This window comes from Labrus mixtus, chromosome 6 (genome assembly GCF_963584025.1).
Source record: "Labrus mixtus chromosome 6, fLabMix1.1, whole genome shotgun sequence".
NCBI classification, from domain to species: domain Eukaryota; kingdom Metazoa; phylum Chordata; class Actinopteri; order Labriformes; family Labridae; genus Labrus; species Labrus mixtus.
The window spans coordinates 1,844,716-1,870,667 of NC_083617.1; the positions used below are offsets into that span (position 1 = coordinate 1,844,716).

The window sequence follows — 25,952 nt, forward strand, 5'->3', positions numbered from 1 at the left end:
TCCAAACACTCTCTCTCTCTCTCTCTCTCTCTCTCTCTGCACACTGAGGGCGTTCTCACACCAAGCCTGTTCAGTTAAAAGTGAGTGCAGTTTGTTTGTGCTGTCAATCAAACCCTGCTGTATACTTGTGCAGGTCCAAAATGCAGTATGCAAACACATTTGAGATCTGCAGTTTGCCAAAAATACCCGGGTGTTTTACTGATTCAAGAAAAATCTACAGTCTGCATCAGACCTGTCGCCCTCGCATACTGTTTCCCACAATGCAAAGCGGCAGGCATGAGATCGAAATGACGTAACAGAGGAAATAATCTCAATCAGACCAAACCTCACAAAGAGACCACCAGTTATCTTTGTTGATTCTCTAAATGATGAAAATCTTAATGGATCTCTTGTCAGCTTTTTTCAGACTGTGAGTGAACGCTTTACTGTGGCGGCGTTTGACGTCAGCTGGGCTGTTGTTTACTTCCTCATTCCAAGACCTGAAACCAGCTCAGCCAGGGCCTGGTGTCCTGCAGAATAACCACCGACTGGAGGTCAGAGGTCAGACTGCTGTTGAACACAGTATGCATTAGCAGTATATATGATTTAATATTAGTATGTAGAAGGCGGTTTTGAAAACAGCCTGCGACTACAAACTCTGTGATCAGCTGACATGTTGTCTTTAGATGTGAGAGCGTGTCGGGCGTTAGACTTCTTAAAGGGATACTTCACCCATTAGCATTAATCTTTGTATCATTAGAAACCTGGTAGTATTTTTGAATGGCCGTGCATCCCGCCCTCATTTCGGAATCAGTTGAGGAAACGGCCGTATGTGTTGAAGTAAACATGTCTGTAAACCTGACCTTAGTGGGAGTGGCCTGCGGTGCTGTGCATTCTGGGATTTGGTGTCTTTCATCCACATGAGCCAAAAAGACACTTTCTGCCTTTTCTCGGTCAAGAAGGCACCAACTTCAAAATGTATTTCACATTTCTACATATATGACCCGATGTCAACACAGAGTCATGTTTCAACGGGTGAAGTGTCCATTTAAAAGTCTTCTGAAGTATTTAAGGTATAAAGTGCGTCCTAACCGCTTTGCTGACCCTCATTATGAAGAGTTAGATAAATCCAAAACAACAGACCGAACAATCTCTTCTACACATTTATTCACTAAAACAATGATTAGTGTTTGTAATGATCAACCTTACTGTAATATAAAACTCGCTGGCATAAGATTCACCTTTAATTCATCCCCCCTCTACTTCTCTCCTGTGATTCATTTCCCTTTTTTTATCTCGTCTCGTAAGAAACAACAACAAAAGAAATCCGATTTTAACGACACCGAGTCGAGAGATTTCTGTGCCTCTTTATTGATCTTCTTTTTCTTCAGCGTGCTCTGATGGATTACGCTGTAACGTCTTCTTAAATCAAGTCGTATTAATGCAACACCAAACGTCGTCTTCTTCTTCTTTTCAGATTTCACGTCGTCTCATCCTAAAGTCAGCTGCCTTTCACTTTCCTCCGGGACGATTTGCATAATAGACGCAGCGTGCTCTGGGAGGATGCTTTTACTGATATTATTATGCAAATCAAAAATGTACTTAATAAGGTAAACTATATGTAACAATACATTTAAATCACTGAAGCATTAGCATTGTGCTGATCTGCAACAAACAGTGAGTGTGAGTCACCGAGCTTCTCCTGTGACAGATCAGCAAAATGAAGTTTTGAGTCCAATTTATTCCTTCAAAATAAAATACAGACTTCTCCTTCAAAATAAAATACAGACTTCTTCTTTCAGCAGCGCAGACGTGCTAACATAAGTCTCTTGTGAATTATAAGAGATTCTAAATGATGCTTACACCCTCATCTCTCTCTCTCTCTCTCTCTCTCTCTCTCTCTCTCTCTCTCTCTCTCTCTCTCTCTGCGGGCTAACAGTTGTAACGCCCGTTGGCACGAATGGGACCGTTCAGCAGTCACACCACAGCGAACATGTTCAGATATTTTCAGCCTTTTTTGGTTTTGTTATTATGTGGAGTGGGAACGCCGCCTCACAGCCAGTAAAGGGAAGAGAGGATGAAAGATTGATCAGGCCTCTCCTCGTCTTAAATGAAGCGTGATGCTTCAAAAAGATCTTTTAGCCGCTGAGAACGTGGCGTCTTTGAAGTGAGCGCGTCCCCGTGGTCGGTGTTCAGATGAGGAGTATTTCAGCGGGCTCGTCTGAAGATGTTCACGTGCTTCTTCTACGGCCGCTGTTCTCCGGGGTCATCTCATGTTGAGCGATCCAGACTAACACGGCTTCACTTAGAGCAACGTCTCCATCAGGATTCACTTTTTTTTGTTTATTCAATATTTTTCTGCTTCTGATCCGAGCCGTCAGAGGAAGGAGACCCCGTCTGATCTCCATCTCTTCCTACATAATGCAAAGTGAGGCCGCTGCAAGTTAGAGGAGGAGTGAGTCTGAGCAGGCTTTGGAGAGATGTATCATCCCCTGCAAGAGTCTTTGAATGAATTCCTGTATTTTTAATTGTGCTCTTTGTTTTGTTGTTTATGTAATATGTGTGTCAGTGTGCAGGGAGCTGGTTTCAACAGGATTTTAAAAACCCTCTTCAACCCACACGAGGAGGAGGAGAAAGAAAACTCCTCTTCTTCAAAGTTCTTTTTGTACAACTTTGAGTTTCTTTGAAACATTTTGCACAAAAAAAAGAGATTGTTGTAGAGGTTTATTGTTCTGTCTTTATTGCTGTACTTGTTTACGTTCCATATTTTAAGGTAGAGTCAGCAGCTGTTTCCTAAAAAGTCAATGGCAATGTCCACACTTAGGGGGGTATTTTTTCCCGTCAACACACACTCGGTTCTGAAAAACATGAAAATGCACAGTTACGGCTGTCATGAGAAGTCAACAACCATGTCCTTGATAAGTGAAAATGTTCTCGCCATTCCTCTGCAAAGACCATTTATTTTACAGAGTTGTCCAATCAGGAGTCTCTGCTCTTCAAGGGAGTGTAACTGTGTGTGTGAACGTGTAAAAAGTCCAGTTAGCAATGTTAGCATCAGCGCTAGTTTGGTGACGCCTGCCACTGCTCCAATCTCTGTCAACTAAAGTGACAGCGTCGCACTAGGACGCCATACGGAGGAGAAACATACATGTGTGTTGGTGACTGTGTCTGCAGAGACTCTGTCCTCTGACTGGATTTTACTCTTCTGGTTTGTTTTGATGACTCGGGACGTTTCTGGGCGGGGAGCTCCTTCGTTCTAATGCTGTGCATCAAATAAAGATTTTCTTTGAGCCTGCACATTAGCTGCATTAATGTTCACAGCAACAGAAACAAGCCCGTTGTTATTCCTGCACTCTGCACTCCGTACCTGATGGGTTAACATTTAAGAGGCTTTCTGCTTTTATAGTCGCTTCATTAATCTCCAGACTGACTCTCTCTCTCCTCGACAAACTACAGGAGGAGTGAAGTCACACGCTTTGCTGCTCTCCAAGTTCTCTAGAAACATATTGTGATTGTATCACCAAGAAAGTGACTTTCTGCTTGAAGAGGATTTTAAAGGTCCAATCAATGAGATGTGTAGAGAGTGAGATGATAAAGGACAGCTCTCTACAATGTTTAGAATTTAGACTGCAGTACCCATTTTAAACACTAGGTGACAGAGTTACATACTGCTCCTTTAATAAAATGCTTTAAGGTTTCCCCACCATGATGATGCTTCTGTTGTTTCTGCTCTCCCGGTGTTTGTGATTTTTTATTGACTTTTGGAGAAGTGATAGAATGTGTGCTGATCAAGTCACATAAGAAGTGAAGATGAGGAAGGCTTTAATGAACTTTACCTCCATTTTGCAGATTTCACTCCGTCCATGTCGTTTTCAGTTGGTAGCAAACATCCGACCCAAACCGGTCAACAGCAGTTAGTCTTCATTGTTTCTTTATTTGGTCCTTCCACCTGGAGTTTTTTAACCAGTAATGATCCTTCATTTCTCATTTGAAAAACCTGTTGGAACAATCTTCCTTCCCTTTGTTTTTGTTGTTGTTTTTGTGTGTTTCCCCCCCGCAGAGTCGATGGACTCCTGAGGGAACAAAAAAGCTCAGTTTGAACGGCAGTCATCAGTCTGTGCTGCTTCGATTGAGATGCTGACCTTGTAGCCTCAAGCGAGAGACCCCGATGAACAATTACAGTGCAGGGGAAAAATAAAGCAAAGCTGGGACTGGTTGCTCATTAAGTTCTTGTGGAATTGGCGAGTGTGTTGTTGAAAGAGGTGTGTGTGCGGCGAGGGGTTTGTGTGTGATAAAGACGAGTCAGTTAAAATCCTTAATGACTTATTTAGTATGCACACTCAATGCTCGCCTGTGTCTACTCATTTAGCCTCTGCACGTCTTTCCCGCTCTTTATTCCAGGTACATTTAGAAATTATTGTTTTTTTTTCATTTTCCTGCAAAGGTGCTTCCTTTAGCGGGGCGGTGCTGCAGCGTTTGTATATTCAGTGTGAAGATTTCACCAGGACGCTTCTCTGGATGTTTTCTGCATCCTCTCAGTCAAGCTCAACCCCCCCCCCCCCCCCCCCCCCCCCCCGAAGAGCGCGAGAACCTCCACTAATACTCTTCTCACCCTCGTGCAGATAGAGATTTATGTTCCTCTTGTGCAGAGATAATGGTATACATGTGTCTGCGCGTGTTTCTGAGCGACGCAGACACACTGATACGCTGAAATGTGTCTGTCAGCTAATGGATGCCAGGAGAAGAAAAAAAAAACAAAAAAAAACAATGATGATGGAGCGCCACGTTGGATGGATGATCTGCCAGAGCTTTTTTTAAAACTCTTATTGCAAAGAGCATCTCTGTATAATTTATGTATTGAAAAAAAACGCAGTGGCCATAAATAACCATTTCCTGAGCCTTCAGACACAGAAATAGCGAGCTTAGAGAACGAGCTAACCTTTCAGAGATGTGGCTTCACGGCTAAATTACCCGTAGCTAATGCACCACACTGACATGTCTCTATACTTTTTAGTTAATTATAATAAGTATCTGTGTCCATGCTGCATGCAGAGCTGGACTTTTTTTAAGGTATTTAAACAATTATGATTCATACAGTCCTCCTTTCTGCACTGCAGCTCCGTAACAGCTGGTTTTTAAAATAACCTGGTGGGGCTTGTTGTGTTAAGAAAACTCGCCTGCCTCATCCCTTAAAACCAAACAAGTGACTTAGGTTATTCCAAGGGCAGAGAGGTCATTTCAGTGTCACGTTCAGCGAGATACCGAGGCAGCTGCTGGAGTGTTTCTGAAGTCTACTGAATGTCTGTTACACTGAATATTCTGACTACATTTTTGTCAAAACTGCAGCTCTCAGCTGATCTATTTGTTTAAAATCTATATTGTGGTATCTATCTATTTTTTTGTACATTTTAAATTTTTCTTTTTTAATTTAAATCGTGTACTGTGTTCACTTTTTGTTTGCAATCTTTGCTCTTTGCTGCTGTAACACTGTTGTGGGATAAATAAAGGATTATCTTATCTTATCTTACTGCAAAGATCCGCCCCTCGCTGTAATCTCCCTCCGTTAGGTACAAAGTGAAACACGTCGTTCACCTGGCACAAACACAGCTGTATAAATATTTATTTGATGTGGAAGTGTTGAAGATACGAGCAGAGACGTCGGTACTAGTGAAATAAGAAGTGTTTAAGTTTTCATGAATTCACCAGTAGTCTGTTTTTTTTTTTCTTCTTGGCGCTGACCCACACTCTAATTGGCATGTTGCTGTTCTTATAGGGAAGGAGCTTCATGCATTATGCAGAGGAAACAACTAACCACGCGTCCCATTATAAGCACATTGTGCTATGCTATGTTTGGCCTGCTATACTCTGGAAGAAGACAATACTGTCAGACAGCTCCGCTCTCGTTTACAGCCCGACCTCAGCTTTAGCTGGAATCACCCTCTCCTCCTTGTTCTCCTTCTTCGTCTCCAAAAGGCCACTTGATTAGAGTGGCTCCCCGCAATGATGCGTTTCATCATCCCGACCTATTAAGCAACCAGACGCACACGACTTAGAACTAAATCTATAAATGATTCATGGTCAAAGCAGAGTAACACTGCAGCGAGCGTTTAAGCAGTAAGAAAGTGAGGCTAAATGTTTAATGTAATAAGTAAACAGGCGAGGTGTAAGAAAAACACACGGGCTGCCGCAGCCTCACCTGAACCGCTCAGCTCACTCCTCAGCGCTCAGACTTCCAACAGGGCTGAATATTTCAGCGCACAGAAAATGGGGACTTGATGCGTTAAATTGCAAACGTGTGAGTCATAGTTGATGTATATTTAATGGGCCGTGAATAGAGATTTACCCGCCAATACTGCTGACTGAAGTAGACGACCGCCATGTTGCACTTTGAAACAATCGGCTCCTCAATACACAGAAGAGATCAATGACTCACACAGGCATCGGGTATCCCCTTTATCAGTTCATACACACCTTTAACTGTACATGCATCTCTGTTTCTTACAGCTGCCGATCACATGACCCATGCACGCTCTCTCTCTCCTGACTCGCTCTCCCACCCACACTGACTCAGCTGTTCTCAAACAGAAATACTTTATTAACCCCAGGGTGAAATCTGTTTGCTACAGTTGCTCATAAAACCAAAAATCAGTAGGAAGTACAGATAAGTTCACAATAAAAAATAAAATAAAAATAGTATAACAATATAATAAGAATAAGTACCAAGTGAAAGCAATAATAAAGAAGTATAAGTAATAAGCTATGTTCAAGCGCAGGTCATTGAAACTATAAACAATATTTACAAACATGATATACACTGATGGATTAACAGCGTAGATATTGCACGGTTCATGTACAGATAGAACTTTTGATGTATAAATTTTGTCCAGTTTTCAACAGATTAACAGTTGTAGTAGAGAAATAGTCGAGGTAATAGTCCAGGAAAATAAAAAGGATTGCCTGCTAGATTTGGACCTTGCTTATCATGAGAGTTCGTCTGAATTTAGCCAGTGTTTGAAGAGAAGTCTCCATCTTAGAAATCCTCTCTGTGAGGCGCTGATGGCGCAGTGGTTAGTGCGTACGCCCTGTGTCTGGAGGTTGTAGTCCTCCAAGCGGGCGGCCCCAGGATCTGATCCCACCTGTGGCTCCTTTCCTGCATGTCGTTCCCCTCTCTCTCTCTCTCTCTCCCTGATTTCCGACTCTATCATCTGTCCTATCTCTCCATTAAAGGCATAAAAAGCCCAAAAATAAATCTTAAATAAAAAAAAAAAAGAAAATCCTCTCTGACATTCACCTTAGCAGTCCAAAGTTCGGTCCTCGCTGTGATTCTTCTCTCGTTTACATTTTCCCTCCCTCACCCCCAAAAATACTTCATCTTCTTCTCACCATCCTCCACTAAACAGTTGAGCAAACTCTGACCCTGTTGCTATAGTAACCATGTCTTTAAAACAATGGGGCTGCAAAATAACGACTTTTGAGCACATCATTTAAACCCCTGCGGTGTGTGTTTGTGTTGATGCCTCTCTGGAGCGCTCTGGTTTTCACTACCTCGTGTTTTTGGATGTTGACCCGTCCTGTCCGACACCGAGAAGGCCAAGGGGGAGTCTGGCTGAATGCCGCAGATTATGTTTTCTGCCAAGTCACTGCTTAGACGCTCTTATTTTCCTGTCATCACTCCTGTGATTCAATTAAGAAGCTGCATTCTCCCTCGTCTGGCCGGGCCAGACAAGGAGAGCGCTGAGTGACAGGTGAAGACATTACTATGCGGAGGGGGAAGAGAGAGAGTACAGGGAGAGATATGAATATTTGAGCAGAGGGCATAAAAGAATCTTGTAATTGATTTTCTATCTAAGCTGCCGTTTCATTTACTGAATAAATGCATTCATTTCAGGCCGCGGGTTGTTCAACGCCGTCCCCCTTTTGTCTCATTGTGAATTAAAAACGTTATCGTATTTTCTGATTTTGCAGATTTTGAATACTTTTGTTCGATTGGCCGGCTGCGTGGTGGAAGTAATTCAGACCATTTAACACCATTGTACTTGTCCTTACACAACCGTGTGTCCTTGCTGGAAAACCTGAGCTGACTGTGTGTGTCGTTCCTTTTCCCCCCCAGATGTGATCCACACAGTGGGCCCGGTGGCCAGAGGTCATGTGGGCCAGTCTGAGACCAGCGACCTCACCTCCTGCTACCAGAACTCCCTCAGGCTGATGAAGGAGCATGGCTTGAGCACCGTGGTGAGTACAGGATGCTAACGCGCTAACATGAGGAGAGAAAAGTCGTCTGTTCTTCGGCACAGCTTGAGGGACTCTAATTGCATGTGTCTGTGTTCCCGTTTGACGGGCGAGTAAGCCTTCAGAGAGGAAAAGCTGTGTTTGAAATTTTTTTTAAGAACAAAAGGATTTAGCATCTTTCATGTCTGATACAGTTCTGAAAAGCCTTTAATCTTCTTTAGTTATACAAAAGCAGCACAGAACACAACAAAATGGTCATATTTCATGTTTGTCAAATGAAGGCTTTCATGGAAGCGACTTTGGCTCGGACTCACAGGAAAGGCAGGCGTTCAGCTCTTCATTCTGCTAACACAAATATATGAACGCCCTTTTTCTCCCCCTCTTTCATTGTTTTGGTAAAGCTCTTCAAGGTGAGAAAACTTGACCTTCGTTAATCCTCCAAAGGCTTTAATGAAGATTTGCAATTTAAAATGTTTCCTTTTAATCAAAACCTCGATGTCGAGATGTTTCTTATTCTTCCATACGTCTGTTCCACCTGTCAGGGAAGCTTTCCATCTTTAAAAGAGAGAGAGGCCCGAGGTTCGGTGTCTGCGTCTGACTCATGAGAGCTTTATAAAAACACAATGCCCACACAATCCACAGCTGGCAGCGGCTGATCGCTCACAGTGTCACAGCCTCTGGCCTGATCTGAACCATATGTTCCAGTGCGGTCCACGTGATCGATGGATTTACGCCCCTACACACGACCAATAGCCACAAATCACATTTTTTTCCTGCACCAAACTCATCAGAGGCCAATCAATGCGAGCACTTATCAACAGACAGAGAGAGAGACATAGACGAGGACAAGTTCATTAGAGATGATTGTGACAGACTCCTGCCCCGCTGATGACTTACTGTGAGTGTGACTGACACCTCCGGGTGCTAATTAAAAGAGACTGTGAGGCCAAATAAGTGGAGTCATTATGACGAGTGTTTTGAAGTCGTATCAGAAATCAGCAGCACGCCTGCTGATCTTTAAACTTCAGAAATGGAAAGTTGCATCAACTACAACATGAGGCACATAATAAGATAACTTCAGACTGTGAATAAAGCGACCTCCTAAAAGCTGACCTTACTTTAGTCCATGAAAAGAGTCTGGCACGTTTTCATTGGTCAGATAGGTGAGAAGGTCACTCATCAGTTCATGTGTTGCTTCCTGTCTGCTGTTATCTAAAGGTTAAAGTCTTTCTATGTGATGTTTCACACTTAAATGTAGAAATCAAGTATCTCCTCTGAAAATAACTCTGTGAGTCATGACTGTCTACAATGGGTGTAACAGCCGAGTCCCACTGTCTGTGATGTTTTCAGAGTTTTCAGAGTCCTATCTTCACTTTGTTTACATCGCCGGGACGGCCGGCTGACTCCTCCCCTCGTGTATAAAAGTAGTTTAATTGAGGGACTAGAGAAAAGAAGAATAACATACTGTACTCACTGCTTAACTGTGTTTCTAGATCACGCTCATTTCAGGTAAATTTACATGCAGTGTGAAGATACGAGCATAATAAAGATCGCTAGCATTAGCATGCTAACACAACAATGCAGCGAGAGTTGTTTTGGTTTCAAGCTGGTGCTCAAGGGCGACATCTGCTGGATGAAAGAATCACATATAAAGCCTTTAACGCTAACGACGACCACTTTAAGAAAGCCGCCTGTGCGTTCGTTTGTATGCATCATTGTTATAGGATGTCAGGTTGCGAGTTACATAAGTGGACGGCGTTCTACGACCTGGTTAGCCTGAGGCTTCATGCCCAGAGGGGGCGGCCTACTCAGCTCTTTAACAACACCAGTGAAACCACTTCGGGCCCCCTCAGGAACCACAACCGGCTCCACGGCTTCCATCCTCAAACGCTCCAATCCGTCCTCGTTTTCTGGCACATTCCTGAGCTGTATTTAGTTCAAGCCTCATCTCCTGATTTATTTATCCAATAATCCACATATTTAGAAGAAACAGAGTTTCTGTTTTCCTGGGAGCAGCCTGGATCCTGTCTTAATATATTTGTACAGCTGCTCCGTGTTGGGCAGGCCTTCAAGTGAAAACAGAGTGCTCTGTGATTGACTGGCCTTGTAGGATGAGCCCGCTCGTTGCGTTATCTTAGCCACAGTCCATTTCGCCTTCAAGGACAACAGAGAGCTTTTTATTTTTTTAAACAAAAGCAAAGGGGAAATAGCTGTTTCTCCGAGCAAGGATGGAGCCTTGATTTAGTTTCCCTCCTGCCTGCTCCGATATGCAAGACTAACTAGAAGAGAGACGGTCCCCTGAGGTCTTTATTCTTCGTTAACAGTCCTTTTTTTTTTTTTTAGTCTAATTTTTGGTTTGCTGATCAGCACTAAGCTGATTCTGACTCATCTGAAAAAGGGTCTCCCTATATGAGCTCTGCCATGTGAGAGCAACAAGAGATCCCACTGAAGACGGGCACCCCGCCAAGTGGGTCTACAAAGAAAGGGGGGGGCTGCTGCAGATGGGAATCCTAGACGGCTGGCTCCCTAATGGGGATTCCAGGGCATTACAGAGGAATAGAAGTGAAAACAAAGCCCAACACAAAATAAACTTCAGCATGAAAGATTAAAAAGAAGCAGAGCCTGGTAGTTAATCCCTGATTCTTGGAGCTCAAAGCCGAACCCTTTAGGCTACAAAACAGTCGGCTAGCACGTCAGGACGGAGAGCTAACAGGAGAACACGACTACATTGTAGAACTGGAGATGCATTTCCGTCACCTGAGGGCAGCTCTGTGTGTACGACCGAACATTTACAAGCATCCCGAGAAGTTAGAAATGAGTATAGAAGACGTTTTTTCAGGTCCCTCAGTGATCACTGATTCACAGCTCTGCTGGGGCAAACTCGGGGGAAGATGGAAGACACATTTCTTTCAAGCAAACTAAGGCACTTCCTGCCTGGAGTTTAAGGGTTGTTTATTTGTCAGCTTGCATCGGTTATATTGCAATCAAATAGGAGCCAGGATGTGCAGCTTAAAGTCCATAAACCTTTCCTTCTGGGGGCAGCTCAGATGATGGATCGAAAAGGGCATTAAAATTACAAACTCTTTTCTTTATTTGAGTTTTGAGGGATAATTGGGTGAATTGCATAACTTGCATAACTTCATGAATTGCATGAAGTTATGTAAAATGTCAGACAGAGATGAACATCTTTAATGTATTTATCTTTTCATAGGGCTTAAGGTTTTGGGCATTGAGGGTTGCTTCTCATAGTAAAATAACTGTCTCTACCCAACGTTTGAGCTGCTTGTTTCTTATCTAAGGGGTGCAACAATGTGCTGAAGTCCATATTTCCTGAAATGGAGACACACATCTTGTTTTTATGACATGACCCCTGGCCCATAGAGAAAACTGGCAATCGAAGATTCAGCTCCAACATTTACTATTGGCATCAAATTGAAAAATGATGATCAGCCCGAGCCAAGAAACCTGCTGTTCAACCCCCTCACTGGAGTCTGAAGCTCTCTGGAACAGTTCAGCCGTTCACCCCCCCCCCCCCCCCCCACTCTCCGTCTTATTCACTGGATAAATATCTAATGGCTGGATGGTCTATTGAGTTGTGTTTTCCAAGTGATTTGGCTGCAGTGCATGCTGGAGAGTGATAGCGTGTGTTTGTGCCCAGTGTTCATACACTGTGTCTTTTCCTGCATCTTCCTGAGGCATCTGTGCCTGTGCTGTGCTTTATTCATCTCTGCCTAGAAGACTCTTTTGCTTCAGTGCTTTTTCCCCCCTTTTTTTTCTGCTGCTGTGGCTGAGAGAGCGGCAGGCTGTCACAGCTCCCTGGGCTCTGACTTGACCACAGCATCGCAGGCCGGTTCTCTGCGACATCACTCAGGGGAGACGTGGGAGCAGTGCGGCCCGCGAGGAGAGTTGCAGCTTTACTGCTGGAGAGCGGCACGTTGTCGAACAGCCCCCTCCTCTGCTCACTGCTTGTTACACTGCAGTGTGTTGTTTGCTTCTGAGGGAGGCTCTGGTGAAGAGCAAAAAAAGGGGAAATACAGCTAGGAATATGGATTTTTTTGTGGATTGATTTTCGACATGAATTGTGATAATAACACTGCCTCTCCGGGTCGATAGGACGGAAAGATGCTCCAACAGGCTTTCAATATGTGCTTGAGCCTGGACTTTTTAAATAGGTCTCATCACGGGATGCTCTGATATACGGAGCATGACTCGTTACAGCATTATGGTCTATTTGGACCGACGTTGTTGGAGGAAATCACTACTCAGCAGTACCTCTCAAGCAGACAAGCAGAAGTATGATTTTCTGTCTTCTGTTTGTGTAATGTGGTGCCATGCAGCGTGTAAAACATGCACATGTTTAACCACTGGCTGAGACCTGCCAATCAAAGTCTCGTCTAACTGCAGAAATCATTTGTTGCAATCAAGTTCAGCGTTTTGTATCTGGTGAAAGAAGCCGATACCGCCAGCTTATCCCGGGTTCAACCTGCATTTCAAGGCAACCTCCCGGCCCCCTGCTGTTTTGTTATTTCTCATGAGAAGCTCCTGTGATGCTGTCAGCCCTACAACCTTATTATAAATAATCTATTCACATGGATCCATAGATTGTGAACATAGTGTATAACTTCACCCCTAACAGCACATGTATTGTCACAAAATGTATAAAAACACAATTAATATATCTATTTTATTTCCTTACTGCACGCTCTCTTGCTCCCCTTCGATGCCCTCCCCTCCTGTATTTTGAAACCTAAATGTTGGCATGTATGAAAAGGAGCAATATTCACCTTTGTGTGTGTGTGTGTGTGTGTGCGTGTGTGTTTGTGTGCTTGTTTATGGTGCACTTGTGGGTCCATGGGTACTGTATCTGAAAACTGTCAGATCCTTGGGGGGCGGTGGGGGAGGGGCCTCCTCTCCAAAGAGCTGGAAAGCCGTACAGTACACCGCACTGAGGAGACGGTTAATGCGGGTCTCCCTGCGTTGGGTTAGTCATGGAAGGCTGCTCGGATCTGTCCCTGGAAGCGAGCTTCCAGCATCTGTCAGACAGAAACAGTCAGGCTGTGTGAAGGGGGACGCCGCCATCTGGAATCCATTCGGCCTCAGACTCTGTTTCATTTTTGGAGACCGCATTAAACATCCTTTCGACTGTGACCTTTACAATAAAAGGATAGCCATGTTTACCCAAAACATCATTATTGTTGCATGTAATTTAGTCTTCCTCTTGAGTCCTCGGGGAGTGTTCTGCTGAGACAAAATAACTAGTCTCGAGGGTAAATAACACAGAGATACAGACGGCGTTTTACTTGTTGACTAATGATCCTCTGAGCAACTGAGCCTCCCTTTTGTTCCTAATTTGACGTTGACAGGCCACAATTTGATGTTTTCCGAGAGTATCTTTCATTAAGCTATTTCTGGCGGCGCGCAGCGGGCTGGCAGCTGTCAGTGCGGACGGTGACGGGGTCGCAGACTGCATTTAGTGGCCTCCTCTCCGACTCCCAGGCGGCCCTGGAAGTGTTTTGCAGTCATAACATGCTGGCTTCGAAAGGATCCAGCAGGGAAGCCACAAATTGCCCGTTGAGAAAAATGCTGAAAGCCAAGTGGATTGGAGATGAATGGTGTAGAAAGATAGGATTAGCCACCCTTCTCTGTGGGCTCACTCCAAGGCTGCTAGGTGCATTTGTTCCCAGTCTCTTTACCCCAACATGGTTCCCAGAATGCATTCCTGCAAATGATATCTTATAGCATTGAAGATGACAGGCGGTGCCCCTTGCAGATAATCTGTTTAACTTGACAGGGACAGCAAATGAAGAACAAACAAACACTGTATCATTGGATAAGAGAGCATGCCCCTGAGGTGTCTTCAACAAAATCAACACACTCTGCTTTGGAGGGCGACTCGACTTCACCTCCTCCTCCTCCAGTCTGTTTTGGCCGACCAGTTTTAAAAGCATCTCCTCTGCTCTCTGGAATAATGTGAAATATGTCGTAAAAAAAAAACTTTACTGTTCCACGTTTATTAATGTAGGTCACCGGTGAGATTTGAAAATGTGTTTTTTACTGCGGTATTTAAGTGCACTGGAGGGTCTTTGTCATTATTTATGTTTCCAAATACTACCGTATCAAACTTAACGACTTTGTACTCCACCCTATTCCATTTTCGGCGTGCCGACTCCCCAAGTGATTAATTAATTTTCATTTATGCACTGAACAGATCGAGCACAAACTTTTTCCTGTATCCGCTTCCCTACCCTTTCTCATAAAGAATTGTCCGCGAGTGCAAGCGGTCTCCAGATTTAATTATGTAATGGCTGAGGAAAGTATAGGGGCTTGATTGTGCGCTCAGTTGGCTCGCGATCACAGCAAAGTAAACTGTGCCATTAATTGGGATGGAAGACGGAGAGGTTTACTGCTGATCTGCTTACACAACGCTGTTTGTCTTTGGGTCCACGTCACCCACTTTTTTCCTTTCAGCTCATACTTTGAATCCCTCCTCCTGCAAGAGAGGATCCAAGCTCATCGTCTGTGTGACAAGTTTTGGAGATCTTAATTTGCAGATGAACTGTGGTCTCTCTACGGACCCCCACAGCCAGTCTTAATTATGTAGCCCAGGTTTAAAATGAGGTAAAATAGAAGATATGATTGATGCTCCCGAAGGACAACCTCTTTTCCTCTTTTTCTCTTTCCAAGACTTTGTGTCGTTTCAGTACTCTGCACAATGCTGTTTAAAAACTTGCTTCATGAAGAATAGAATAGAACAGAATAGAATTACTTTATTGATCCCAAACTGGGACATTGTGGCGTTACAGCAGCAGGTTATCCAAACACACAATATGAGCAAAAAACACAATATTAGCAAATTTAAACGCAATATAATATTAAATACAAAACTAAGAATGGGAATATAGACAACCAGGATTTAACTAAACATTACTAGTCTTAAATATGACAGATGATAAATGTAAGTGTGCAAAAACAGAGTTGTAAATGGACAGTATTGACGTAAGTTAAAGTGCATGAGTGTAAAAAGAGAATGGGACAATGCTATAAATATTTTATTGTAATTCCAGATATATGTGATAATCTCTTGGTTTCACATGTTCTAGTACCAGTGAGTAAAATATCTACTGACTGAAATGATAGAATGACCTTACTAAATCATCAGACATTACCTGCATTACTCTGCAGGTAAACTGATCGGCCGAGTGTTAGCACTGCTAACGTTAGCGGTGCTAGCACCACCAGCCTTTGGTCCTTGCATGTTAAAGTCCACATAACTGTGCTGAATGTGCAGATGTACGCATCTCTCCGGTCTGGTTTACCTGCACTGATCCTACGAGATGCAATCCATGATATAGCGAGGTTAACCCAAATTAAAAAGCCCTTTGTGTTGCAGTCTTGTTGTTGAAGCAGATTCTTACTGTAGCTCTAACGAGGACAGTTTGTGTCACAGTGAGCCCCCCAATCAGCATTTAGCTGGAACATGTGATTATAATCTACCGTCTCTGCGGCCTGTAAGTCAGCGGCTGCTTGTAGCACACTTCCACATACAGTACCTGAACGCATCTCCAAAGGTTAATTAGACTGAAGCTTTGAAAAGGTCACGCCGCCATTTAAATTAGCCATTGCTATTTGTCTGATCTGAATCATTGGCAACTGTGGGCCAATTAGAGCCAATTACACTGATAGTAGTTGTGGTTGGTCTGCCACCTAGGCTAAGTTAATGGCCACTGAAACCCCAATTACCCCAGCGCACTGATTCAGAATGAGGCAACCACAGCGGGAGGAGCTTCACGTCTGGGTAAAGAGGGCAGCAGCGCCGCATCACCTTCCCCTTCCCCTGACATTCTCCTCACTCCGGGGAAGACGGCAGAACTTTATGTGAGGTGAAATATTAGGATATGTAAAATGTGACATTTCCACACACCTCGAGAGGGGTAATCACCGTTGATGGGGATTGAAGAGGTAATCTTTGGAGTGTCTGTGTGGAGTGAGCTGATGTGAGCATGCTAGTGTCTTGATTACAAGCACAGGATGCCTGAAGCAATCATCAGGAAGACTAAACCCTGTCTCCTACAGACGCTCCTCCACGTCGATGCTCTGCCAGGGAAAACGGCTGCAGCGCCGTTCTAGATTAATGTGCTCTGACAATCATAAAGGCCCTTCAAATAATTTAAGCACTAAAGCACAGTCGAGCAGTATAAGGCTCACGCTTGATGTTTTCCTCTGCGGGCTGTACCTGGGTGCGAGGAGCTCCTGGAGACGGCCTTCCTGAATTTCTATGAGGCTCACTTCCCTCTGCGGTAACCGTCTGAGAATAGAAGCGACAGCTCGAAAACCCAACGCGGGGACTGTCAGAGGAAGTTGTTGATTAAACAGATGTTGTTCCTGCCAAACACCAGGAGACAAGAACACCACTGTACGTTTGCATTAATTAAACATACTGGAAAATGTCGGCTAGTACAGGGGAACGACATCACTTCTGACTGTCTTTGTTTCTACAGGAGTGAGAAAGTGACTCCAGGAAATAAGAACAGGAGATCCGTTTAGGGATGTACACAAGATATTCTCATTCTAAACATCTCAAATTAAATCAATTCTGAGTTACAGCCGAGTTTGGAATGAGGAAGACAGCTGCACCACAAATCCATCCATCCATTATCCAAAATGCTTTTTCCCATTCGGGGTCTCGAGGGGCTGGAGCCAATCCCTGCTCTCACTGGGCGAGAGGCGGGGTCAATGTCGGTTCTAGACCACTTTTACTGAGGGGGCCAAACTGGGGCCAGTTGTTTTGTCAGAGGGGAACATTAAACCCAGGTTAATAATAGACAAAGATGATCGCTTTAAAAAAAAATATATATATATTTATGCCAAATAATAGAACACATCATTAAATACCATGATTTATATTTGTTTCAGTATTTAATACTAGATTGTGAGTCTGGTTGTTGAGTCACTGTGTATGTGTTATTAGGGGGGCTCTTCCTTTTGGAGGGGTGGCCACAGGGGGGACCAAGCTCAGTGTTAAAGGGGCACTGGCCCCTGTTGGCCCCTGCCTAGAACCGCCCATGGGCGGGGTTACACCCTGGACTGTTAGCTGCCGTTCTGTTGCTGTATGAGCTGCTGTGATAAAAAACATCATGTTAAGTATATACTGTATATTTTTTTTGTTTATTTGGATCCCCATTAGCCACTACCTAAGTAGTGACTACTCTTCCTGGGGTCCACTCATACAAACATGAATTTAAAATCCACACAAATTAAATTATTTTTAAAAAGTCCAAGATGGAACAGAAAAATAAAAAAATTGAAATAAATGAAGAAAATGACAACACAGTAACAGGCAAAGTACAAAGTGTACTCGGATACATTAGCTCATCTTTAAACAATCTCTCTTCCTCAGGTCGGTTTCGCCCGGTCGTCATGACTACGCTCAACTCGGAGTTTGTTCATCGGGGGTGAACCTAACACAGCCTTCGTAATCTAAATTGTCTTGCTCAAAATACTGATAGAGCCGATGCTAATACGAGATGCTATCTTTTTCACTGTGCTTGTTTACATCCGGGCAGTAGAGCCAGAAGAGAAGAGAGTTAGTCGGGGCTACAGCCAGTCTAGGGTTACAGTTTGAGACCGGCATTGTGGGCCAACATGTAAAAATATGAAAACAGGTGACGACTATGATAGTGACAATCAGCTACTCGTGCATAGCACTAATCTATACATCAACATTTTGGTATTAGCGGCTCCTTGTTTGCGTTAAAGCCTCTTCAACTCAACCAATACATACAGACTGATCAAACAATCCCCAGTCTCTTCTGTACACCTTAAATCCTGTATTCCCTCTTGAACAGTCCCATCTGTTTGGCGGTGAGCCGGAGACTGAAACACTGGTGTCATCAAACATTTCCTGCAGCGGCTGATAAATGCGTCTTTGATCAAAGGAGCTGAGCAGGAAAGGAGGATGTGAAATACATCACATGCAAAGCGGGCCTCTCCCATATCCTGGCAGTAGCTTCTCAAATGAGTAAATCTCACAGATACTGTAACAGATTGCTGTTCATCGTCAGCGGACCTTGGTGGAATGAGTTCTTGTTTACATCATTACCACTAATTACCATGCAGAATCAGTCCAGCCAACAGCGCCTGTGTGTGTGTGTGTGTGTGTGTGTGTGTGTGTGTGTGTGTGTGTGTCTGTGTGTGTCAGTGAAGCCGGACAGAGCTGTCACTTACTCAGTCATCTCGTGGCTAATGCAGCTCCGTCCCCAGGGTAACGCCTGGTGCAGCTCGGGCGTGTTTGGTCATCTTTACGGTCTCTTTGAGTCAGTGCCAGTGGGCGGAGCCATCCAAAACAGAATGTAGAAATAAATGACAAGGATAACCCTTTTGTGTCTAGTCATGGACAAATCACCCAATCATCCTCTCCCTCCGACTCGTCCACACATCTCAGCGACAATTTATGAAGCAATTGTGAAACGCATGGCAGCATTTTCAATTTAACACTCACAGATGGATATTTTAATTATTATCAAATGAATAGTAATGAGACCTCTGAATCTGAGCGTTCCTCTTAATGCACTTAATTAGAGTTACAAGGCGAGACGCTTGACATGACTGTGCATCAGAAAATAAGCTTCTCTGACAGCTATGTATGGAGAGAGAAACAACATAATAAAGCAAGACGTCATCGAGTGTCTTTACATGGACATGTTTTTTAAGTATCACATTTTTCTTTTTGTGCATGTAAACATCATATCAGATTTCAGAAACAAGCATAAGCCCTTATCCAGATTTTGAGAAACCCGATTCTGCTACTTGGAGTCCAAAAGAGAACGGTGTACTGTGTCATGTATTCACCTTATCCCGCTTTCTGACAGCCGCCGACTACCTGCATATAGAAGGCTCAGCTTCAGCCAGGGGCGCCTCCAGGAACTCCGGGCCCCATGAAAAGATATCACATTGGGCCCCTACCACGGCCCAAACTAACCCGGAAAATGACCGCACCTCTACAAATGACCCATAAAAACTTTGAACAACTATGCTTTGTTTTACACCCTGAAAATGGAAGATAAATAATCACTGTAACATTTCCTCATATTTAAAAAATAATTTAAACTTTGTAATATTTGCACCTTTCAGACAGTTGAATCAGGGGGGGGAGGGGCCTTTGAGACAGACTCCACATTTTTTCCAGAAAGGAATTCTGAATGTTTGTTTATTTATTCAGACAATTTTAGTGATCTTATTGCGGTTATAACTTAGAGGAAAAAAGCTAAATAAGAAATACCCCTCCCCACTGGGCCCTGGGTAGTCAGTGCCACTTTCCCCCCCACTACGACGCCCCTGGCTTCAGCCCATTGATGTATCAGCAACAGAAACATGGCGGTTGTAGTGCTTGTGCGTGGCTTTAGTGTGTCTAACAACAAGACAAAATGATTGTCTTTTGATAAGGTTACAGGAAATTAGGTGGATATGCCGTATCTGCAACGCTATGTTGGCATTTGAAATTGCTAAGCCTGTAATAAGCACCAGTGATCTCATTGTTCTCAGATATCTAAATTGCTGCAGTTTGTGTTGTTAAAAATAAACAACGCAGGCGCCTGAACAAATAAGACGCAGTAATCAGAAATCAGGACGCTAGTATTTATCATGTAGACAGGGATATGAATAACCAGGTTTTTGTGTGTTCATATAAACGCCATTTCCTGAATATAATCAAAACCAGGCTGAGACTCACACCCGGGATACTCAAGTCCATTTTAACACACTCACTGAATGTTCAGTTTGAACACCGAGCTGCAACAACTGGAGCTCAGAAAAGAAGCCAAAAGCTGCAGTACCTCCAGTGGCCACTTGAGGCTGTCCCCAAAAGTGAGTCAACCCCCATCTGGTCCTATGTTGAAATGTGCAAAGTAATAGCAGGATTGTTCTTCCACTGCTCGCTCTCCTGACGTAGATTTGGGCGAGTTACTGGCTAGTCTGCGACTTCCAAAAACTCTCTTAGCTTCGTAAGTTGTGTGAATAAAAAAAGTGAAGTAAAAGTTTACTAAGCGACACAAACAGAATCTCATTTTGAGTAAAACAAACAGGATGATTTGCTAATCTGTTAGCTAATGAATAATGTGAGCATGAACTGTTACTAATTTAGCAAATGCCAACCCTTCACTCCTCTGTAGCTCCGCCTTCTTTTACAAATATGGTCACTTCTGGCTCCAGAAAACCCATCGGATGCCTGGAAAAGGCCGTTGAAAAGAAATGGGCCGATGTCATGGTGGCTGTGTCTTTTATTAAAACAGTCTATGATTAGTTGTAATCACCTCAGTGGCTCCAGAACAGATGTGAGTCTGAGCTGGATCCAGTTTCTGGGCCTCAAAGTGTTTTTCTCCACTCTGTTAACTTTTGTCTTTTATGAAACCAGGTGTTGAGCCCGGGTGTCGACCTTGCTAGGGCCGTGTCCATGAAACTGGAATTTCTTGGTCTATCACAGGCTTCCATTTCAACAAGCTCTCAGCCAATTATCCTTCACTCAGAGCTCCCAGTCTTACAGAATGTGTTTGCTTGAAGTACAAGGTCTCTTTATCGTCTGTAGGCACCTTAGGGGATTTTCTAACTTGCATTGGCTGAAATGTTTTCAAGGACAGAGGAAGACGGCATCTCAGATAAAAATGGTTCCACCCCCAATAATAATTTATTGAGTTATTTGAAGCTTTGACATGGAATACATTGAAGTTATGAGCCTGACATCTACTATCATGACACATCTAAAAAATGCCAGTTTGCTATTTCTTCAAGACTACAAAGATCTAAAAAGTTACAACCCAACCTTTAATTGTCTCTCTCACTTCTGCAGAAGACTCGACAGCACATGCAACTTCTTTGGTTCATTTGTGAAATGTAGTTTGTCTCAAGACAATAATGTGATGACAATAATAATAATTTCTTTAAAAACAGTGCAGGAACATCTTTTTCCTCTTTGGAGAACACAATGGTAACATTCTGTTCAGTCACTCTCCTTGAGTGAGTTTAAATCTTCCTAAACTTTATCTCGTGTTTGACATTTCCTTCTCTCTGACTCGTCTGTTTTCTCTTCCGTTTGTTTTCCTAGCTTGTTTATTGTTGAGCTCAAACTGGGACTGGAATCCTAATGCCGTTCCACTTCACGTTGTTCTCCGCTCTGAGATTATTTACAGTTATTTACCGCAGGTTTGGGCTGTCATTTTTCAAAGCAAGCCTTTTTTCTCTAACCTTAAACCATACTGAGCACAACTCTTTCCTGTGTTTTGTTAATGCGTTGGTTCCTGTGTGTTTCATCAAAGAGAATGGGTAAGGCGGAGGGATGACAGCGTGCGGGAGCCTTGGGAATGTTTGGAGTTATTTGTTTGGTTCAGAAGTGCAGAAGTACACGGCTGCATCCCGGATATGTATAAAGTTAGATATGAATATTTATAAAAGTCCCCGTCTGCCTGGCACATATTTATGATCAGCATTGTTTGGTTTGATGACAGGAAACTGGGAACCAACAAAGCGGGTAACCTCCGGTGTTTTTAAAAATGAAGCCGATGCTGAAGTGTAAAATACTGCAGTTCCTCAAGTGTCCACTAGAGGCTGGCTGCAGAAGCACAGGAAGTCACATACACACCCATTCAAAAAAAAAAAACGTTTTTACAGCAGAGATTAACATGTTTACAGCCTGGTTCAAAAAACCAAATAGGTGTGATTAGTTTTTGTCATCACTGGCTCACACTTTACGGGGGTTGATTTTTTTTTTAACAGCTGAGCATGATTTTAGCTGACCTGATTGACAGGTGGGCGCGGTGTAACGGTTTGTCAGGAGGCTTAAACCCGCCTCAGCTCCAGCTCTCAGCCTGTCGTTAGGTCGACTGAAAGTTAGACTGAGACAGCATTTCCAACATGGCGGCTGCTGCCGATGAGCCTCCAGCGCCCCCTGCAGGAACAGACGGCTGACGTCACTCAGGCTTCAAACATTCATATTTACAGTCTGTGGAACCAACCAACCAATCGACAAGCCCTGATTTATGCATATTCATGGGGATCAATACCAATTTAACTTTAAATTCCAAAGACTAAACGTTGATCTAGAAGGACAAAAACACAAGTACGTGGTCCTGCATTATCAAACCCTCAGCAGTCCACCCGCAGGCTCAGGTGAATGATTGCGTGCATTGGCAGACACGCCAATGTTTATGCTCTCCTACATAATTCTTTAATCACGGCGCTATTACCCCACACATACACCCAGTTTAGTGCCATTATTATCTCCCAAGGTCATGGCTAACGAGGGCTGACGCACCGTGCCTGGCCTGAGCTGATTGACTCGCAGGGTTTCAACCGGCTTAAATCGAGGGCCTACTCAGCAATTCAGGCTGCGCCGCAGCACCTTGCACAGGTTTATGAGAGAAATATATTAGCTCTGACACTGCAGGATTGTCCTGCTTTGATGCTGGAGATTTGCTACAGAGAAATGAGATACTTATTTCGGCCCGAGCGAATGATTTATCTCATTTACTTGGTAGTGGCATTTGTGTCCCGACTTATAATTCAAATATATTTACCAAGATTGTACTTGCAAGAAGTGTTTCAAAAACAAAAAGTGTGTCCTTGTTGTTGATCCTGCACTTCACATTTACCTTTTTTCAATCTGCAGTGCGCATGAAGCCGGCCGTGTCTCTCCGGAGTCGTACTATATTATTTTTTCTGTGATTTAATTTGTGATAGAGCGAGCGTTTAGCAGCTGAATATTGGACACCTGATTTTTAATGTGAGGCGAGTCCTTGAGTTATAACCCCACCTTTCCCATTCTCTTCTGTTCCAAGTTAATTAAAAATTATACGACATGTTAGCATTAAATCATTATGAAGTGGCCTACTGAAGTAATCATTTCATGGGGTAATTTAGCAGATTAAACATTTCTTTCACTGTCAACCGGTGACCTTGATATCGTAAATGTCACGCCCGCCTTTTATGAATGATACTGCAACTGTCGGCGCCGTAGAACAGATTTGAATTTAAATCTTCTACACCTACATACACCTTTCTTTTTTTTTTCTTCTCACACTTGGATGAATCTGGAAAGATTTAGTCACCGTGTCGTATGCTGAATGAAGTGCCTGCAGGAGCAAACGCACGGGGGAATCTTGTTTCATGGTTTGACTTTTTGAACGCAGCTTGAAATGTCAGATAACCTCCAAATCTCGCTCGGCGTAATATCTAATGTCACATCTATAAACCCCTGGTAATGACAATATGCATGGAATCAAATCTGGGGCCTTTTAACATGAAGGTCTTAGCCTCTTTACAGGAGAGCGAGGATATGTGATGGAAAAGATAAAGCAAAAGAAAAAGTGTCGTATTTGTTGGAATATAAGACCGTTTTTTTTCTCTCTTCAAACACACCTGAAGTTAGCGGGATGTCTTTAAAATGCAAAAATGTGTTCACAAAAAAATATGGAGCTGAGTTTCTGCATGTGTACCGATCATGATGGAGGCCAGCCGTCACTCACAGCTGCAGAGCCAGGGGGAGACACCAGGGGGAGACACCGGGGGGGACACCAGGGGGAGACACCAGGGGGGGACACCAGCGGGAGACACCAGGTGAAGACACCAGGGGGAGACACCAGGGGGAGACACCAGCGGGAGACACCAGGGGGAGACACCAGGGGGAGACACCAGGGCGGGACACTAGCGGGAGACACCGGGGGGGACACCAGGGGGAGACACCAGGGGGGGACACCAGCGGGAGACACCAGGGGGGGACACCAGGGGGAGACACCAGGGGGAGACACCAGGGGGACACACCAGGGGGAGACACCAGGGGGAGACACCAGGTGGAGACACCAGGGGGAGACACCAGGGGGAGACACCAGCGGGAGACACCAGGGGGGGACACCAGGGGGAGACACCAGGTGGAGACACCAGGGGGGGACACCAGGGGGGGACACCAGGGGGAGACACCAGGGGGACACACCAGCGGGAGACACGGTGATGGTCTGTAACAAGGTGGCACAGAAGCAGGTCAAGTTAACCGACAACTGAGGCGGAGTTTTGATGCTAATTCCAAGATAGGGGTAATCAGTGCAGCATTTATCCGTCTAAGATCGATACACCAGAGGACGATCTGCAGACAAATGAAGTTGGAGGTAATCAGAGCGAGACATCTGCTCTTATCTTATATACAGTACTGTCCGTCAGCGCCGCACACTATGGCGCCATTCACTCATACTCTAGATACGAGAACTGCAGGGAAGCAATTAAAGTTGTGTGTGAGCAAACACTGAATTAAGTTAGAGAATTAACTTGATAAATAAACTGACCAAATACAAACAGCATCATGTCTTTACATATTTCTTTACATATTTAAAAAGACGACCTCTGACCCTCCACACAGTTCAAAGTCATTCATTGGTTCGTATTCAGTCGTTTCAGACGTGTTTGAAGGAGTTAGTTTTCCTTCTGATTCTTTTTTTATCAGTAGTCAAAGAAAAGCGTGCTGCTTCTTTCCCATCAATGATGCTGTGAAGAGTTCTCTGTTTCCAAATTGGAGAGAAAGAGATTTGAGATAAATACACAAATCAGATCGCTTTGGCTTAATCGAGGCCATCACGGCTCCAGATTCCTAATGCGAGGCAGTCTTAGCGCCCCACCTGAGCCCGGTCCTGCGGAGCGCGGCTGAGTCATGAGGCTGTGTGTGTGTGTGTGTGTGTGTGTGTGTGTGTGTGTGTGTGTGTGTGTGTTTGGAATACAGAGCTCCTTCACACATAATGATGATGACCTACATGATGCTCCTCTATCGATGCAGAATTATAGTTCACATACTAATACGGCTCCCCGGGGTTGTTTTGGCGCTCGTGTTACATTATTGATGGAGAGAAACATGCAGCCCTAATTCCTTAAAAAGTTTGGACGTTGTGTAAAGTGTCAATAAAATAAAGAATGTCTTGATTTGCAAACATTCAATCACCATATTTGACTTTTGAATGTGTTTTCACATCAGTAACATCGTTCTGTATCCGAGTTCACTTGTGTATGTTTACAGTCCGATCCAGCAGGGGGCAGTGTGCACATAGTTGGTTTGCAAATTGGCCAAGAAGCAGAAGAAGCAGTAACCATGGCAACCACTTGTGGGCTGAGTCCTGCTAACTGTGGATGTTTTTTTTGTTATTTCTGAGGCACCAACAACGACCCTCTTCCGGCGTCCACATCTACTGTGCAGCTCAGAGGATTAAACTGGCCCGGGTCGTGCGGTACGATGGATTTTGAAGCGACAGCAGCCATTAAGAATTACATCATATAGCGGTCTACTTCCTTGTTTGAGAACGTTTGCTTTCACATCTCCTGTGGACAGTACTCGAGCACAGTACTGGAGTACGATCGATTGTGTTTACACTGATCAAGTGAACCGGACTTTGGGCCCGAGCGTACTCCGATCTGGTTTCCAGTTCCCTAATCTGAAACCTTCTTAAATGATATCAAGTCCTGTTCAGTCCGAGCTTGAAGGAAAATGTTGGAGGAATAGAGCAGGGGACGCTGCCAAGACAAAAAAGACATCTCAAATGTTGAATCTGAGAATGTCTTTGATTTTGGAGAATGATACGCCCACTTTGAATTTGATGCCAGCAGCACGTTTCAAAAAGTTGGGACAGGGTCGTGTTCACCACTCTTTTTCTTTTAACGACATATTCCTGTTGTTGTTGATGTTTTATAATTCTAGCTTCATGCAGGATTTCTGCTGCTCA

General features: G+C 43.9%; 1 protein-coding gene and 1 pseudogene across 5 annotated transcripts in view; both read left to right on the forward strand.

Moving 5' to 3' along the window:
* Window positions 1-25,952, forward strand: part of macrod2 (mono-ADP ribosylhydrolase 2) — a 607,882-nt gene that overhangs the window by 409,659 nt on the left and 172,271 nt on the right. For all 5 annotated transcript variants that reach the window (XM_061039437.1, XM_061039433.1, XM_061039435.1 and 2 more), the window contains exon 6: window positions 8,090-8,211. In XM_061039437.1, coding sequence (XP_060895420.1) covers window positions 8,090-8,211 — 122 coding nt within the window. The remainder of the gene's footprint in view (window positions 1-8,089; window positions 8,212-25,952) is intronic.
* The window catches only part of LOC132975123 (tubulin beta-1 chain-like), a 543,950-nt pseudogene that overhangs the window by 191,861 nt on the left and 326,137 nt on the right, over window positions 1-25,952 (forward strand).